Source organism: Haliotis rufescens, unplaced genomic scaffold, assembly GCF_023055435.1.
Source record: "Haliotis rufescens isolate VD_foot unplaced genomic scaffold, xgHalRufe1.0.p SCAF_61, whole genome shotgun sequence".
Lineage (NCBI taxonomy): Eukaryota > Metazoa > Mollusca > Gastropoda > Lepetellida > Haliotidae > Haliotis > Haliotis rufescens.
In genome coordinates, this window is record NW_025964346.1 from 146,437 (window position 1) to 166,393 (window position 19,957).

Consider the following 19,957-nt stretch of genomic DNA (forward strand, 5'->3'; position numbering starts at 1 on the left):
CCTGTAGTAAGTAATATGGTCTGTTTCACTGTCATATATCATGTTAGAACAAACTTACCAGATATCCAGCGTCCTGTAGTAAGTAATATGGTCTGTTTCACTGTCATTTATCATGTTAGAACAAACTTACCAGATATCCAGCGTCCTGTAGTAAGTAATATGGTCTGTTTCACTGTCATATATCATGTTAGAACAAACTTACCAGATATCCAGCGTCCTGTAGCAAGGGATATGGTCTGTTTCACTGTCATATATCATGTTAGAACAAACTTACCAGATATCCAGCGTCCTGTAGTAAGTAATATGGTCTGTTTCACTGTCATATATCATGTTAGAACAAACTTACCAGATATTCAGCGTCCTGTAGTAAGTAATATGGTCTGTTTCACTGTCATATATCATGTTAGAACAAACTTACCAGATATTCAGCGTCCTGTAGTAAGTAATATGGTCTGTTTCACTGTCATATATCATGTTAGAACAAACTTACCAGATATCCAGCGTCCTGTAGTAAGTAATATGGTCTGTTTAACTGTCATATATCATGTTAGAACAAACTTACCAGATATCCAGCGTCCTGTAGTAAGTAATATGGTCTGTTTCACTGTCATATATCATGTTAGAACAAACTTACCAGATATCCAGCGTCCTGTAGTAAGTAATATGGTCTGTTTCACTGTCATATATCATGTTAGAACAAACTTACCAGATATCCAGCGTCCTGTAGTAAGTAATATGGTCTGTTTCACTGTCATATATCATGTTAGAACAAACTTACCAGATATCCAGCGTCCTGTAGTAAGTAATATGGTCTGTTTCACTGTCATATATCATGTTAGAACAAACTTACCAGATATTCAGCGTCCTGTAGTAAGTAATATGGTCTGTTTCACTGTCATATATCATGTTAGAACAAACTTACCAGATATCCAGCGTCCTGTAGTAAGTAATATGGTCTGTTTCACTGTCATATATCATGTTAGAACAAACTTACCAGATATCCAGCGTCCTGTAGTAAGTAATATGGTCTGTTTCACTGTCATATATCATGTTAGAACAAACTTACCAGATATCCAGCGTCCTGTAGTAAGTAATATGGTCTGTTTCACTGTCATATATCATGTTAGAACAAACTTACCAGATATCCATCGTCCTGTAGCAAGTAATATGGTCTGTTTCACTGTCATATATCATGTTAGAACAAACTTACCAGATATTCAGCGTCCTGTAGTAAGTAATATGGTCTGTTTCACTGTCATATATCATGTTAGAACAAACTTACCAGATATCCAGCGTCCTGTAGTAAGTAATATGGTCTGTTTCACTGTCATATATCATGTTAGAACAAACTTACCAGATATTCAGCGTCCTGTAGTAAGTAATATGGTCTGTTTCACTGTCATATATCATGTTAGAACAAACTTACCAGATATCCAGCGTCCTGTAGTAAGTAATATGGTCTGTTTCACTGTCATATATCATGTTAGAACAAACTTACCAGATATCCAGCGTCCTGTAGCAAGTAATATGGTCTGTTTCACTGTCATATATCATGTTAGAACAAACTTACCAGATATCCAGCATCCTGTAGCAAGTAATATGGTCTGTTTCACTGTCATATATCATGTTAGAACCAAATGGACGCCCAGGTGTGCTAAATCTTTGCCACCTTTGTGTTAAAATTAAATGTTGAGATCGGTAGACAGTTGACATTAATAGAACATAGGGTCATTATAGATCGCACGTCTTAATGTAGACAGTTGACAATAATTTAGCATGTACTCATTACAGATTAGATGTATTAATACAGGCAGCTAACAATAATATAATATGATCATTAAAGATTGCATGACTTAATGTGGACAGTTGACAGCAAATTCGCCACACGAGGGTGTACGGCGGGGGCACATGTGTGTGTAGTGTGTGTGTGTGTGGGGGTAGTGGGGAGAGGGTGTCAGGGCAGGGGGTGTTGTACCACGGGGGCACATGTGTGGGTAGTGGGGGTGTGTGTAGTGTCAGGGCAGGGGGTGTTGTACCACGGAGGCACATGTGTGGGTAGTGGGGAGAGGGTGTCAGGGCAGGGGGTGTTGTACCACGGGGGCACATGTGTGGGTAGTGGGGAGAGGGTGTCAGGGCAGGGGTGTTGTACCACGGGGGCACATGTGTGGGTAGTGGGGTGTGTGTAGTGTCAGGGCAGGGGGTGTTGTACCACGGGGGCACATGTGTGGGTAGTGGGGTGTGTGTAGTGTCAGGGCAGGGGGTGTTGTACCACGGGGGCACATGTGTGGGTAGTGGGGTGTGTGTAGTGTCAGGGCAGGGGGTGTTGTACCACGGGGGCACATGTGTGGGTAGTGGGGTGTGTGTAGTGTCAGGGCAGGGGGTGTTGTACCACGGGGGCACATGTGTGGGTAGTGGGGAGAGGGTGTCAGGGCAGGGGGTGTTGTACCACGGGGGCACATGTGTGGGTAGTGTGGAGAGAGGGGTTGTTGACAAAGCAGTCAATACAATGTCAGGGAAGGAGAAAGTACAAACTCTGCAATCAGATACACTCGGAATGTCAACTGGCTATTTGTCACAAACAACCGGAAGAACATTGAATATTTGAAATATTTGTAATCGCCCTGCACAGATTGTCCGAGTATATCATTTCAGAAGTGTATGTATGCGTTTACGATTTGACAAATCAAAAAAGCAGGCGTCTGTGTTGCTACAAGTAACAATACACAATACAAGTCTAACCTGGCTTCAGAAAGAACTACTCTGCAAATCTGAGAGTGCAGGTGCCAGCCAAAAGGATTTCTACAGGTACTCTAAAAAAATGGCGTTTTTAATTGCAGCGTTAAGGCCAGACTGTGCACACATAAAATGCAATGGCTGCTGAATGCCAACTGGTTATTAATGTATATATACAAAAAAGCCTCAACTAGAAACTAGCCGATGGGAAACTATACCACGAGAACAAAGGATATGTACATTGTGTTACTCCCAAGTAATCAGGGACGAGTTTCACTATTTACATGTATTTACTTGTCATTCCCTTTAAACCTCACGCACTGAATGTTGCAATGAATACGTCACGCACTGAATGTTGCAGTGAATACCTCACGCACTGAATGTTGCAGTGAATACGTCACGCACTGAATGTTGCAGTGAATACGTCACGCACTGAATGTTGCAGTGAATACTTCACACACTGAATGTTGCAGTGAATACCTCACGCACTGAATGTTGCAGTGAATACGTCACGCACTGAATGTTGCAGTGAATACTTCACACACTGAATGTTGCAGTGAATACTTCACGCACTGAATGTTGCAGTGAATACTTCACGCACTGAATGTTGCAGTGAATACCTCACGCACTGAATGTTGCAGTGAATACTTCACACACTGGACAGAACCACATCACCTCACCGGTGATGCACGATGACGTCACAGGAAACGACCGAAAGAGATTACAATTCGTGGTACAATATCGGGGAATACCCTCGCTAAGATTAGGTCGATCTGACTGTGTGTAAAAACTTTATATACAAACATGATGTAAACATCTCTATAGTAACATACCTTTTAATAATTATAGCAAGAGGACAATTATCTAAGGTACCAAACACCCTTTTTGCGTTATATTATGGGCCTGTTTGTCAAGATCAGCTGGTTAACCTACATGAAAGCGTGTTTACTCAAGACGTGGACAGCTGTGTCAACAAGCCTCTCAATACGAGACAGTTGACTATATATTAGTTGTGTTCAACCGAAATTAAAAGTGTCACAAAGGAGAAAATCTTCCAAAAGTGGCAAAATAACTATCAGAAATCTGATTGCAAACTAAAACACCTGCAACAAAAGCCACTCAAATAAACAAAAATCCATCATAAAACCTAAATAAAAAATTGACAGAGTAATAACCAAACTACAAACAGGCCACACTAAGTTAAACACCCACCAACACCAAATTAAAAAAAACAACACCAAACCAAATCAGTAAATGCCCCCACCGGGACTGAAAAGAAACGCCTGAACACGTAATACTATATTGCACACATTACCAGCAACACAGAACAACGCTCCAATCCACACTAAATTGCAACAATCAAATGACACTAACAACGGTACTTAACCCCCTAAATGACTTATAAACCTTTAAAGCACTAGGCATATATCTAATCAAAACACGCCTACTTGGCCGCATTTAAAGATAAAAGTACAACAAACGAGCTGCCAATAAACCCTTAAATTCTAAACCTATAAAAAAACACAAACTCTTTTTAGTCTCCCCCCCCCCACCCCCACCCCCCCCCACACACATATCCCACCCCCACACCCTCTACACCTTTTGAATGGAATATTTCAAAATTTCAAATTTGTTCTCAAAATTAAGTAAGGAACCCTAGCAAGCCCCACCTAGATTGCCTAGCCTTTTCGGACATACCCTTTTCAATCAAACACTAAATGGCCTGGCGAGCCCGTACTCGAAATACGCATATGTCGGAAAGTGCACGTTAAATTCCTAGTTTAAGTAAGTAAGTAGGTAAGCACTGGGTTCAGTTCAAGGGTAACCATGCCAACAGACGGTTGGGAAACAAACCTCCCTAACATCTATCATAAACCTAAACACACAGCAGTCTTTTCTGGACCAAATAAGCTACATCATATTGTCAAGAGAGAGGCAAAATTTGATATCAGTTTACATCACATCAAGAAGTGGCTTGCTTCCCAGGATCAGTCGGGACACTTTTATCTTTTGGTATAGGGCTAATATATCCTTGGCTCCACTGTGCAGGTGATACAGAATAATCAAAACAGTAACTGACTTATTTATTCAATAGTTTTTTGCAGTGAGAGTTCTGTAAAACTTCAACTGGTACACCATCCAGACCGACAGCTTTGCCTTTTTTTGTGTGTAAAACCGCTCGTTCGACTTCCTGGTACGAGATAGGTATGTTGAGCTCGAGCGTATCCATCTGCACGTTATCTACCGTTACCTACACGTTCACACACTTTCTTATAGTGGTCTTCATCAAACGAGCTGTTATCACTACCGTTATAAAGCGTGCTGTACGAGTCCCTCTAGTGTTTAAGCACGGTGTCAACACCACTATGACATGAAGTTTGTGTGATGGATTAGGGTTTGTACTCCAATGGGGTAATGTGACACACAGTGAGCCAGCTCACACATACTGGCCACCCGTGAAGATCCGGGATAGAACAGGTCGTCAGCAACTCATGCTGGCTGTAAAAGGTAACTATGCCTGTAGTAAGAGGCGACAAAACGGATCGGGTGGTCAGGATGGCTGACTAGGTTGATGCATGTCATCGTAGCCCAGTTGTGTAGATCACTGCTCATGACGGCAATCACGGGATGATCTGGTCCAGACTCGATTATTTAAAGGCCACCGTCATATAATTGTAATATTGCTGTGTGCGGCGTTTACCAATAAACAAAACAAGAACAATCTGCATCACATATTTCTGCATGTATGAACGTAAAATGCTGCACATCCTTGATAATTTGTCATGGGTAACACTGTGTTTGCTTGGAGAGTTTGGTCCTACGTTGTTTGTAGTAATGTAATGGCGTCCGTTCGTACCTATAGTAACCTGAACACTATTCCCTCCTAAACCAAATGTTTACAAACGAAAAGGATAGCGACCAAATCATGGATATATTGTATTGCCATTTATCATTTACTAACATATCTCTTTGCCTATTTCTATCTGTTGAGAGACGTTCCCATGACAATACTGATACACAGTTAAGGCAACTGTGTGTACCTCAGAGAAACATATGGGCCCAGATACAAGAGGAGGACTTAGGTAACGTGCAGCTGCAGTTAAAATGTAAGCCAATTATGTAAATTGTTTTAGTTCAATAACCACGTGTTTTTCATTGCTGTACCAGGCAAATGAAATATTGCCTTAGTAGTGGACTTGAGTGGCAGACCAGGAAAAGGGTTTGGAGGGGGGTGGTCCAGGTTTACGTTTATGGAAATGTGTGAAAATACTGACGGCGTTGCGTGTCTTGCCGTGTCGCTATCGGGGCACAAGCTATAACGTTGTACGCCTTGCCGTGTCGTACTGTCCCTATCAGGACACATGCTATAACGTTGTACGCCTTGCCGTGTCGCCCTGTCCCTATCAGGGCACAAGCTATAACGTTGTACGCCTTGCCGTGTCGTCCTGTTCCTATCAGGGCACATGATATAACGTTGTACTCCTTGGCGTGTCGCCATGTCGCTATCAGAGCACATGATATAACGTTGTACGCCTTGTCGTGTCGTCCAGTTCCTATCAGGGCACAAGCTATAACGTTGTACGCCTTGTCGTGTCGTCCTGTTCCTATCAGGGCACATGATATAACGTTGTACTCCTTGCCGTGTCGTCATGTCGCTATCAGGGCACATGATATAACGTTGTACTCCTTGCCGTGTCGCCATGTCGCTATCAGGGCACATGATATGACGTTGTACGCCTTGCCGTGTCGTCCTGTTCCTATCAGGCACATGCTATAACGTTGTACTCCTTGCCGTGTCGTCATGTCGCTATCAGGGCACATGATATAACGTTGTACTCCTTGCCGTGTCGCCATGTCGCTATCAGGGCACATGATATAACGTTGTACGCCTTGCCGTGTCGTCCTGTTCCTATCAGGCACATGCTATAACGTTGTACGCCTTGCCGTGTCGCCCTGTCCCTATCAGGGCACATGATATAACGTTGGACGCCTTGCCGTGTCGCGCTGTCGCTATCAGAGCACATGATATAACGTTGTACGCCTTGCCGTGTCGTCCTGTTCCTATCAGGCACATGCTATAACGTTGTACGCCTTGCCCTGTCACCCTGTCCCTATCAGGGCACATGATATAACGTTGTACGCCTGCCGTGTCGTACTGTCCCTATCAGGGCACATGCTATAACGTTGTACGCCTTGCCCTGTCGTCCTGTTCCTATCAGGGCATGTGATATAACGTTGTACGCCTTGCCGTGTCGCCCTGTCCCTATCAGGGCACAAGCTATAACGTTGTACGCCTTGCCGTGTCGTCCTGTTCCTATCAGGGCACATGATATAACGTTGTACGCCTTGCCGTGTCGCCTTGTCCCTATCAGGGCACATGATAAAACGTTGTACGCCTTGCCGTGTAGCCGTGTCCCTATCAGGGCACATGATATAACGTTGTACGCCTTGCCCTGTCCCTATCAGTGCACTTGCTATAACGTTGTACGCCTTGCCGTGTCGCCCTGTTCCTATCAGTGCACATGATATAACGTTGTACGCCTTGCCGTGTCGTCCTGTTCCTATCAGGGCACATGATATAACGTTGTACGCCTTGCCGTGTCGCCATGTCGCTATCAGGGCACATGATATAACGTTGTACGCCTTGCCCTGTCCCTATCAGTGCACATGCTATAACGTTGTACGCCTTGCCGTGTCGTCCTGTTCCTATCAGGCACATGATATAACGTTGTACGCCTGGCCGTGTCGTCCAGTTCCTATCAGGGCACAAGCTATAATGGTGTACGCCTTGCCGTGTCGTCCTGTTCCTATCAGGGCACATGATATAACGTTGTACTCCTTGTCGTGTCGCTATGTCGCTATCAGGGCACATGATATGACGTTGTACTCCTTGCCGTGTCGCCATGTCGCTATCAAGGCACACGCTATAACGTTGTCACCTTGCCGTGTCGTCCTGTTCCTATCAGGGAACAAGCTATAACGTTGTACGCCTTGTCGTGTCGTCCTGTTCCTATCAGGGCACATGATATAACGTTGTACTCCCTGCCGTGTCGCCATGTCGCTATCAGGGCACATGATATAACGTTGTACGCCTTGCCGTGTCGTCCTGTTCCTATCAGGGCACAAGCTATAACGTTGTACACCTTGCCCTGTCGTCCTGTTCCTATCAGGGCACATGATATAACATTGTACGCCTTGCCGTGTCGTCCTGTTCCTATCAGGGCACAAGCTATAACGTTGTACGCCTTGTCGTGTCGTCCTGTTCCTATCAGGGCACATGATATAACGTTGTACGCCTTGCCGTGTCGTCCTGTTCCTATCAGGGCACATGATATAACGTTGTACTCCCTGCCGTGTCGCCATGTCGCTATCAGGGCACATGATATAACGTTGTACGCCTTGCCGTGTCGTCCTGTTCCTATCAGGGCACATGATATAACGTTGTACTCCCTGCCGTGTCGCCATGTCGCTATCAGGGCACATGATATAACGTTGTACGCCTTGCCGTGTCGTCCTGTTCCTATCAGGGCACATGATATAACGTTGTACTCCTTACCGTGTCGCCATGTCGCTATCAGGGCACATGATATAACGTTGTACGCCTTGCCCTGTCACCCTGTCCCTATCAGGGCACATGATATAACGTTGTACGCCTTGCCGTGTCTACCTGTTCCTATCAGGGCACATGATATAACGTTGTACTCCTTGCCGTGTCGCGCTGTCACTATCAGGGCACATGATATAACGTTTTACGCCTTCCCCTGCAGCCCTGTCCACATGAGGGCATGTTGTAACTTTCAGATGAGACAAGTAGCCCTGTAGCCGAGGTTCCCTGTCCACATGAGGGCATGTTGTAACTTTCAGATGAGACAAGTAGCCCTGTAGCCGAGTAGCCCTGTCCACATGAGGGCATGTTGTATCCTTCATATGGGACAAGTAGCCCTGTAGCCGAGGTTCCCTGTCCACATGAGGGCATGTTGTATCCTTCAGATGAGACAAGTAGCCCTGTCCACATGAGAACATGTTGTATCCTTCATATGAGACAAGTAGCCCTGTAGCCGAGTAGCCCTGTCCACATGAGGACATGTTGTATCCTTCATATGAGACAAGTAGCCCTGTAGCCGAGTAGCCCTGTCCACATGAGGACATGTTGTATCCTTCAGATGAGACAAGTAGCCCTGTAGCCGAGTGGCCCTGTCCACATGAGGGCATGTTGTATCCTTCATATGAGACAAGTAGCCCTGTAGCCGAGTAGCCCTGTCCACATGAGGGCATGTTGTATCCTTCATATGAGACAAGTAGCCCTGTAGCCGAGTAGCCCTGTCCACATGAGGGCATGTTGTATCCTTCATATGAGACAAGTAGCCCTGTAGCCGAGTAGCCCTGTCCACATGAGGGCATGTTGAATCCTTCAGATGAGACAAGTAGCCCTGTAGCCGAGTAGCCCTGTCCACATGAGGGCATGTTGAATCCTTCAGATGAGACAAGTAGCCCTGTAGCCGAGTTGCCCTGTCCACATGAGGGCATGTTGTATCCTTCAGATGACACAAGTAGCCCTGTAGCCGAGAAGCCCTGTCCACATGAGAGCATATTGTATCCTTCAGATGAGACAAGTAGCCCTGTAGCCGAGTAGCCCTGTCCACATGAGGGCATGTTGTATCCTTCATATGAGACAAGTAGCCCTGTAGCCGAGTAGCCCTGTCCACATGAGGGCATGTTGTATCCTTCATATGAGACAAGTAGCCCTGTAGCCGAGTAGCCCTGTCCACATGAGGACATGTTGTATCCTTCATATGAGACAAGTAGCCCTGTAGCCGAGTAGCCCTGTCCACATGAGGGCATGTTGTATCCTTCAGATGAGACAAGTAGCTCTGTAGCCGAGTAGCCCTGTCCACATGAGGGCATGTTGTATCCTTCAGATGAGACAAGTAGCTCTGTAGCCGAGTAGCCCCGTTATGTGCCTGGTGTAACGTTGGCCAAACACGTAACATCCCATCAAGCGCTACCTGGAAAATGTACACCTATGTTGCTGTTTTGTCATCAATATTGTAGCTTCATGTATTACATTGTTCCAGACATTTGTGAACGAGGGAGAGAACACATTATGTTGGTATTCATGGCCACTCTCCTTGTGTTCCCGCTCTGCGTCGCCGCCCAGATGGAGCAGAGCTTGTTTGACAGACTCCCCGCCATGGACGGGAAGATAGTGACGTCCAACGTCGTCATGCCACAGACTAAGCTGGACCTGGGGGCTTGCAGCTTACACTGTCTGGGGAAACCCAAGTGTAAGGCTTTCTTCCACCACAAGGAAACCTCTCTCCAGGCTGCCAAGGGTTCCGGGGGCAAGGCAGAGAAAGGGTGGCTGCACTATTACAAGAAGTGAGAGGTGCCCACGTTCAGATCTCCTCGAGGTAATCTGTGCACCATTTATTTGTTTAAAATGAAACCATGCACTTTACAAAAAGAAGGTAAGAGGTAAAGGTGTTTGAAGGAACGGCGAGCGGTGCCGGTGCGGGATTAAAGGCGATAATATGAGTGGAGAGTGGTGCAGGTGCGAGGTTAAAGGCGATTATATGAGTGGAGATTGCTGCAGGTGCGAGATTAAAGGCGATTATATGAGTGGAGAGAGGTGCAGGTGCCAGATTAAAGGCGATTATATGAGTGGAGAGTGGTCCAGGTGCAAGATGAAAGGCGATTTTATGAGTGGAGAGAGGTGCAGGTGCGAGATAAGAGGTGTATACATGAGTGGAGAGTGGTCCAGGTGCGAGATTAAAGGCGATTATATGAGTGGAGAGTGGTCCAGGTGCGAGATTAAAGGCGATTATATGAGTGGAGAGTGGTCCATGTGCGAGATAAGGGGTGTATACATGAGTGGATAGTACAGAGATACAGAATTATTTTGAGTGGAAAAAGCGAAACAATACTCAATTATCTTCTGCTTACGAAAACATATTATGTCTTTTCTTGAAATGTTATGCACATTTAATGAACTATGTTAAGGAGATTGAGTGTCATGTACACATTATTAACAAGTAACCCATGTAATGATGAGCGAATATCAGAATCTCTGCCCAAGTAATGTCCACTAGGCCTGCACACACTACCACCCGTTAGGCCAGCCACGTGGTCCTGTAGGGTCTGGTGTAAAATCGGGGCACCGAATGTGATTATTATTTATTTTTTTTAAATGCGCGTTTTAATGAGTGGAGGTTGGTATAGATTTTATACTGAGGGAGTGTGTCATAAGTCTTCTGTGTAATAATGAGCATCTGTAGGAAATTACATGTTTTATTTTGCAGGTTGGGTAACACCTGGTAAAGGAGTGATCCTGGCTTGATTCAGTGACTGGTTTAAATATGCAATATGTTCTGTTCTACCGTCCTTGACATATCGATAGTGTTGCCTATAAGTATACATTTCGAATCTTGTTACCTTGAGATAAGTGTTCTTTCAGATTTAATATGCAGTCAATCCTGTAAATTTCATGAAATAAAGCAAAAGACATGCAACGTTTCTCCTGCTTGGTTATACTTGTATTACAGTGCATATATTTCATCATACCTTTTTATATTTTTCACAAATTAAACTTAACCTAGGAAATTCTAAAATTCCAAAGTCGCTAGACCAGTATTTCTCGTTTATATCGCCATTGGTCTGCCATGACGGCGACCCGTGAAGATCCGGGGTAGAATAGCTCTTCAGCAACCCATGCTTGCCGTAAAAGGCGACTATGCTTGTCGTAAGAGGCGACTAACAGGATCGGGTGGTCAGGCTCGCTGACTCGGTTGATGCATGCCACCAATCCCAATTTCGTGGAACGAAGCTCATGATATTAATCACTGGATTGTCCGGTCCAGTATTACTTTCAGATCGCCGTCACATAGCTGGAATATTGCTGAGTGCGGCGTAAAACAACAAAAACAACCAACCCACCAACCAACGGTAAATTACGTAATCATAGATACAATCAGCGCATACGTCCGCCCGGCCCTTGTTCTCTTTGTTACCAGCCGGCGCAGGTTTTGACCATCATCTACAACTGTAAGTAAAATCAACATTTGTTAGGCAATACTGATACTGTTCTATTACCACCGGGCGGAAATTACAACATTAAAGTAATTCTTTATGTGATACGAGTAGAGCTGTGGGGGTATATAACTCCTTGGGTGTTGGTCCTCGGAATACTTGCTTGAATAAACCCTTAGGACCTCACAGCTCTCTACTCTCTTGTTTCAAGGGAAGAAAATGTAAAAATTCCTCTTTTATGACTTAACTTCTTATGTCATTGTTATCATTATGTAAAGTTGAATCAGAAATGCCATATTGTAACGCTCAATCTACTGTATACAAGTTCTAAATGACTCCTCATTTTATATTATTTACAGTTTAATACGCAGGCACTGACCAGTGATGTTTTAAGTATAATGCGTCGAAACCAATATTTCTCTCCTATGTTTCGACATCCATGATTATATTCCCCTTCTATGTCTAACAATATCTATTTTCACTCACTCAACTATATTAACTCACTCACTCAAACTATTTTCACTCACTCAACTATATTCACTCACTCATTCAAACTTTTTTCGCTCACTCACTCACTCACTTAACTATATTCACTCGCTCATCAAAACTATATTCACTTACTCATTCAACTCTCTTCACTCACTCACCAACTCATATCAAACACACAAAGCTCATACACCAGCACTTACCCAGATACATCAATCAACATACCGATATACATTCACATCTACTTGCCATTACTGTACAGATAGGCTATAACATGAGATATTTACTGCGACTTCATCTATACCTATAAATATATACACGATACATTATGTTTCTAATCAATCAAATCAGAAAAGCAATACACTACCAGCTTCACCAAAACTAGATATCAGCCATATAAAACATTTGAGAGCATTTCCTTCTGGTCGTATCTGATAGTGTAAGCAATCCTAAAGTTTGATGGGGTCTATGGTATCAAATGCTGCGGACAGATCCAGTAGAACAAGCAAGCCTACGTTACCCCTGTCTGCTGATGTAAGGAGTTCATTTAAGACTCTATATACTGTCATTGAATATTGTATTATCCCTCTGTTTTGTACTGCCATTATAATTGCTGTGCTGTAATTTGTATTGATTTAAAGACCTTGTGAATTTTGTAATACATTTGTTTATTTTACACCATTTGTTGGTTGTTTGTTTGTTTCACACTATATTCTTTTAAAAACAAACTTCTCGGTTAACATATTGTTTCAATTTTTTAATCGACAGGTAACACCACGCCCGCGTAGGCATAAACTTATACAGTACAAAGGCAGGTACTACGTCAGCCGTAGTAAATATACTGAAAGATATGTCCTTCCTTAAGACGCGAAGTAGCAACTCATTTCTAAAGTATAAAATCTAAACAATGAAGTCGTCCAGCTTGCCCTATCAGGAGCCAATAGACTGGGCCAGGACGCACTGGATCATAGAGTCAAAAGCATACAGTGTTGCAATTGGTTAAACTGAGAGAAAGCTTAATAATATTTCAGCGCTGTGGAATGGATGTTTAACATATAAAATGCTGACGTATAAAACATAATTATTCAAACTGATACTGTATTCTTTGTTAAATGTAAATATCAAATGGTACTTATCTAATTAAGTAAATGACAACAGGGTCATACCACCTTACTCCTTATTACTAACATACTGACAAATCTTAATTAAAAGTTATGTACATATTTAAACATACTTGAGTCTGCCACAACTATATTCCATAACTCATCTAATTCACTGAGACTATATTCACTCACTTACTCAAACTATATTTACTCATCCACTGAAACTATATCCCCCCACTCCCTGAAACTATATTCACTTACTCACTTAATGTGGGTTCAGCTGTGTCAAACAAAATGCTTTTGTGAAGTCATCTGTTATATATCAGAGTCATCTTTACAGAGATGCTGTAGGTTGGCCGGGGGCACGGGTGGCCCAGTCGTCTAAGGCGCCGCGATTCGCTGTGCAGAGTTGCGTCCCTTGGGCACGCCAGAAACCTATGATTGTGGGTTCGCCCCGATTATGTTTCTAGGTTTGTCAGCAGCATACCCGTGCTCGTGGGTTTCACTGAAGTGGTAAACATCTGGGACCTGCATCACTTCGGGCTTTCCTCCCACATTAAGTTGACACACCGTGATATAACTGGAATACTGTTAAAAGCGGCGTTAAACCCAACTCACTCACTCACTGTAGGTTGGCCAACACTGTAAGTGCAGTTTGGTAGTTTGTTTACAAGCGTGGCACCTGTGAGTCATTTTATAAAAACTAAGGGGCTGAGGTGAGCGGGGAAGGTTAGGACACAAGTCTGAGTGGAGCCACCTCAGGTGCAGATCTGTGTGGTAGAAGGAAATACTCTTGTTTCATCATAGGTATAGCATGTAGTTGCCATCTGCAAGTATATCAGCAAAAAGGTCATAGAGTTTCTGGTCACAAAAATACCTTGGTGTGATATCAGTTTGAGCCGAACCCCACGAGACGACCTCGTATCTCTTAACAATAAGACTAGGCTATAGTTTGGGATAGAAGATTAGAATATGTCTGAGTGATAGAGTGATTGATTGAGTGATTGATTGAATGAGTGAGTGAGTTGGGTTTAAGGCTGCTGTGAACAGTATTCCAGTTTTATCACGGCGTGTCAGGTGGATGGTGGAGAAAAGCCTGATGTGGCGGTGTAAATCTGGACTAGAGATAATGTCCGTTGTCTGAGGGGCAAAACAATAAACTTAGGTTATCATGATCAACACCACTTACATCAGTTTGCTGCTCTTTAGAAGTTTTATGACTTTGTAGTATGTAAGGTAAGTGGAAATAATTCACCCGCAATGTATCCGAACTGCCATGTTAAGTAAGTACTTTAAGAGATGTACTGGAACATGTGTTAGAAGATTATAGTGGATTCAGGCACACGTACCTAGAACATATACCGGGTTAAAGGTTTCTGCGAGAAGAATTTAGTTTCGTCGGGATGTATGACGTTCGATTTGCCATGGGTTGGTCCATATTCACTCAATACCAATTATTGATACCTCATTGGAGAGGTATTTATATATGGATTCCAGTGGTATATCACACTTGAAGATCAGTGGATCACTAGTGAGATGACAACCCAAAACGTAATCATACCCCCAAGTGATATACGGCAAAACCGGGCGAAAACGCGATATAGGGTACCATACTTTGAAAGGCTGTAACAACAAGTTCGTCCCAACTTTTTTCTTGTTAACATTCAAAATCATGTTTAGTATGTTTATGGGCTTTAAAAAAATTAAGTGGGGTTTGGATGTGTAGGGGGTGCTCGTGGGTCATACCTAGCCCACGGCCTATGTACTTTCATACTAGAACTTTCACCTCAAAGAAATTACCAAATATGTACAACAATGTTGACGTACGACATCACTACTGGTGACTGACTTTTACAAAATGGCTGTTCACTGTCAACAGTACGCGGCGTTTTACGAGGTGACCTTCGGTGATTCAGGGATCGTTAATCAGTAATCAGAAACATTCTGACAATCTGTGTCCTGTTATTTGTTGTTCTATTTTTCATTGAAATCAACGGAAATAGTCAAATATTCCGATAAATACTGTTGTCGTTGTGCGTGATTTTGCGTCAGTCATGGCGTCACACAGGACCGTAACTTTGACAAATGTTGAGCCAATATCTTGAACGAATAGACGAATGGATAGCTGAAATTAGGAGAAAATGCTATACTATATATATACTATAAAATCTGAAGTGCAATTTTTCGAGCACAGCGTTCGTATTCACACCTAACTTATCTTGCTTGATTTCATGTAGCCACTTTGTATTGGTGACAAAGACCATTGGTAATGTCATTCTTAAATGTATGAGGAATTCAAGGGGGTGTCTATCGACGCTAAGTTTGAAATATACATGATGTTACAGGCGTCTCATAACCGGTGTACCTGAAACATGATTTTGTAAACACTATCCAATATGGCGGAAAGTTCACTTTGGCGATCGTGTTTGCGTATTTTCCAAAACATTCGAAACGATTCTAGGGTTATCGGAGACGTTTTGGAACGATCATTGGTGATTTGATAAAAGACAGATGCCCGTGATCACTAATATGCACTTTTTGAAATTCATTTTTTCCGAGTAAATATCCGTAATTTAGATTTCAAAACATGCTGTAAATAACGCCGTGAGCAGTGATTTAGTAATGTGTTAAAAATGGCGACATTTACGATGTTTCTAATTTTCAGAGGTAATTTGTAGTACTCTTGCTTGGCCTAAAATGCCAGTGGATGATATCACAGAACAGGGAATTTCCCACCTTATTCAAAACTGTGAAGTGTATTTGTGTGGGTAATGTATTTTGAATTTTATTCGACTTCAAAGTGAGGGTTGTAGAGGAAGGACATATATGTCCCTCTGGCATCCAGGGGTTTAAACAACAAATGAACAAATAATAAACTATTTCGATCACCAGGTATCATCACTATTTGATAGTGATTCATAATCACATGAACAAAAAATAATCCTACTCGTACAATCTATCAATATACCTTTGGGATTTGCTAAAATTAGATACAATCGTAACGACAACGAACTCTAGTTGAAAGTTATAAAAGTTGGTTACAGTGTGAAGAAATATGAAATCATATAGTCGGATTCTGTTTCTGGCAGATATTACTTATTAATATGGAAAAGGTTTTGTTGCTTTTATTTTTTAAGGTCACGCAGCAATAATTTGCACATTAAAAGTAACACCATAAAAAAGATGTATATTTCCCTTGTTAAACTAGGCCTATATCTACCACAAAGTCCATGTGTTGTATGCATATGCCATGAAGCCTGCATTGTGCCGCCCTGTTTTGGCAGAGAAAACAGCCGGTCATTTTGGTGCGAGGCCACAATGCCGTACTGTCATCGACAGTGTGACGTCACTGTCATTGTACATTTGGCGCCACGTCAGCTAGGCGAACCTTGGCTCATTCTGAGGTCACAGAGTGCAGCGAGATGTAAACAAACAGTTTGTTGTCTCTTTCACCACTAATTATAAACTCCTCACATACAATTAACACAGACTAATTATATCACGAGATGCAGGTTTCACATACCAATCACACATCATCAATATTTACACTCAGTTAACAATTTTCATACCTTAATATCATACGATGTTCCAAACACAACAAATGGCAAAATATCTAAACATATTTTTATCAAGTTTTATTCTCCTCAAACACAACAAACATTCTCACCAAATACGGGAATATATAACACGACGACGTGCACGGCACACCACGTCACTGTCAGTAACAACACGTCCCCCTCTACCGTTTACACAAACACGACACTGACGTCACTGAGCGCCACAGGACACCAGCAGTTGCACCACTCGCTGATGTCCCCAGCCTCTCGCCATGACGGCCGCTGTGTCCGCCGAGTTGGTCCTGGCGTCGATGTCCACCACGTTCAGTGACAGCACAAACTCCACTGTCTCCACATTTCCTCCCAGACAGGCCCAGTGAAGGGTGTTGTAACCGAGCACGTCCACCAGTGACACATCAGCCCCTGCCTTCACCAGGAGCTCCACCACGTCTCTGCGTCCACTCCATGCTGCCCTCATCACCGGTGTCCTGCTCCCCCCTCCTCTACTGTTGATGTCCACCACGTTCAGAGACAGCACAAACTTCACCGTCTCCACGTCTCCTCCAATACAGGCGAAGTGAAGGATGTTGTAACCGTACTCGTCCACCATTGACACATCAGCTCCTTCCTTCACCAGGAGCTTCACCACTTCTCTGTGTCCCCTGTCTGCTGCCGCCATCACCGGTGTCAGACTCCTGAATCCCTCTCTACAGTTGACTTTGACTCCCGTTGTTGTCAGGAGCCGCTTCACCTCCTTCGGGTCCCCGTCCCTGCTGGCGTAGAATAGGTCGTAGTCTGCTTGTGATTGAGTCCCTGTAACACAAAGTAACACTCTGTACACATCCAGACATCTTTGTCATACATCTACTGTGTTCACACCTCGAAGTGTTGATACTTGACAGTAACGTCGATACATGATGAACCACTTTCTGTTTGGATGACAACAATATTACGATGAGGGGAGAGGTTTATGTAAAGAACTAACAACAATCTTTTCACTTAACATTTGTGCTTTCTTCTACATCCAGTAGTTGTAACATTATTCTGTGTAGGGCTGGTGAGTTGTACTGAGCTTTATAAGATGATATTCAGACACGGTCAGTGCAATTGCTGTTTGGAATGATTCAGATAATATGATATCTATTATGACATTGCTTTATATCAGCTTGTACATTGAATACACTGTTTTAATGAAAGATTAGGTGTGAGCTTTCTGCCTGCTTGGTTCTACCACCTACCGCCGGAAGCAGTGGAGAGCCGTGGATCCCTCCTGCGCCGGCTCGGGTCACTCGAGGCTGAAACACAGAATATGTTGTTTAGGAAACTATATATAGCACGTAAGCATTATTTATATTGGTCACAGACAATTTATTCGTATTCAACCGGTTTGATGGCTTGTGAAACGTTTACTACAGAACTAGATTTACAATACGTTTGTAATAGCAGAAGGGAAAGTATAGTAGTTTTGTGATTGTCAAAAAAATTAAATGACTCTCATAAAAATACAACACAAGTGTAGATTGTTGTTCATCTAACCCGTGTGTCTATACACCTGCTTGTTGGATTGAGATGTATGATGGTAGTTGACATTGTTTGAAATTAATAGGATAATAAGAGAATACGTGCATCAACCTTTAGAGACTGTTTATAGGACATTTGCGGAGTAGAGTCTAAGCTATCTAGCTGATATGATGATCTGACCAAATATCCTACAAAGTTGGACAATGACACTGTCTACCACATGCTTGGTCCCCCCACCTACCGTGTAGATGAGACTCTTGTGTCGTCACTTGGACCAGTGACATTCTCTCGCCTCGGCTAAGATCCTGACTCGGATCACTTGAGGCTGAAACAGAATAAGGTGGTCAGACAACTATATATAGCATATGATCAACATTAAAACACGTGGCCTCAGATAACTTGTTGTCATTCAACAAATCTTTTGCCTATGACAATGTTCACTCATGAATACGATTTAAACACGTTTGTAGAAGAGGCATACATATCAGGTAGCTCAGTGATTGGTAAATCGTTATAAATGACATAATACACAGTAACACGGAGATTTATAAGTATGGATCTGCTCTGAAGCCGATATTCGGCAGCAAATGTCAGTAAACATTCCCAAATCGGAATACAAACTTTACCAACTCATGTTAATGTAACTAATTGTATGGCTTTGTAGTGGTAACCTGTATTTCACTGATAACAGGACCAATAAAGAGGAAGAGTTTTAATGCTTAGTTTTATATTATTACACTGATGCTACAGAACTCTTGAAGAAACTAAGAACTTAAAAATATCCCAATTTTTAACCAAATAACGATTTGTTCCCAAATCAGTCCTAGTTTACAACACACACCTAGATAGTTGCTCATCTACCCCATGTGTCTTTATACATCATAACATGAAACAATTCTTGAATCCTATTTCTTATGTTGGAATCTAAGTGTTTTGCTGTACACTGCCTTTATGCGCACTTGCTGAGATACAATGCCTCTCTTTGATAAAAAAGATTACAGTAAATAGATATTTGTTGTTTTGGAACCTAAACACAGAACATGCAAGAACATTATTTTTACTACACTGAAAGCAAAATCACATAATGTCTGCATATGAGTAATATATGAAAAGTAAACCTTCCTAAATACAGGTGAATTAATTTGCTACATATTTGTTTGTTATTTTCATTGCCGCGTCCATGTATTTAGATAAGATATCTAATCATGTATTCATGTCTGTGAGAATCGATGCACACCGTTATGTTCTATTACCAGAAGTACATGGCGCCCTCCAGTGTGGCAGGCCCTACCAGTGTTGTACCAAACACATTTTCCGTTCTTTCAACATCTGTATTAATCACACGTCAAAAGACATCGTACAAGTCTTGCTACAGTCTTACCATCCACCGAGCCGTCTCCATAATTAATGGGTGAGGAGTGATATACTGTAAGTCTTACTACACTCTTACATACCATCCACACATTCGCCTGCATAATTAATGAGTGTGGAGCGATATACTGTTAGTCTTACTACAGTCTTACCATCCAT

The 19,957-nt window shown here is 42.7% G+C and overlaps 1 protein-coding gene across 1 annotated transcript in view; it reads right to left on the reverse strand.

Annotated features, from left to right (window-relative positions):
- Positions 1 to 16,969: 16,969 nt before the first annotated feature.
- The window catches only part of LOC125375883 (ankyrin repeat and KH domain-containing protein 1-like), a 29,143-nt gene continuing 26,155 nt past the window's right edge, over positions 16,970 to 19,957 (reverse strand). Inside the window, exons 6-8 of the mRNA XM_048386818.1 lie at positions 18,669 to 18,752; positions 18,145 to 18,201; positions 16,970 to 17,719 (exon numbers count right to left, since the gene is read on the reverse strand). Of these exons, the coding sequence (XP_048242775.1) occupies positions 17,118 to 17,719; positions 18,145 to 18,201; positions 18,669 to 18,752 (743 nt within the window). The 3' untranslated portion in view covers positions 16,970 to 17,117. The remainder of the gene's footprint in view (positions 17,720 to 18,144; positions 18,202 to 18,668; positions 18,753 to 19,957) is intronic.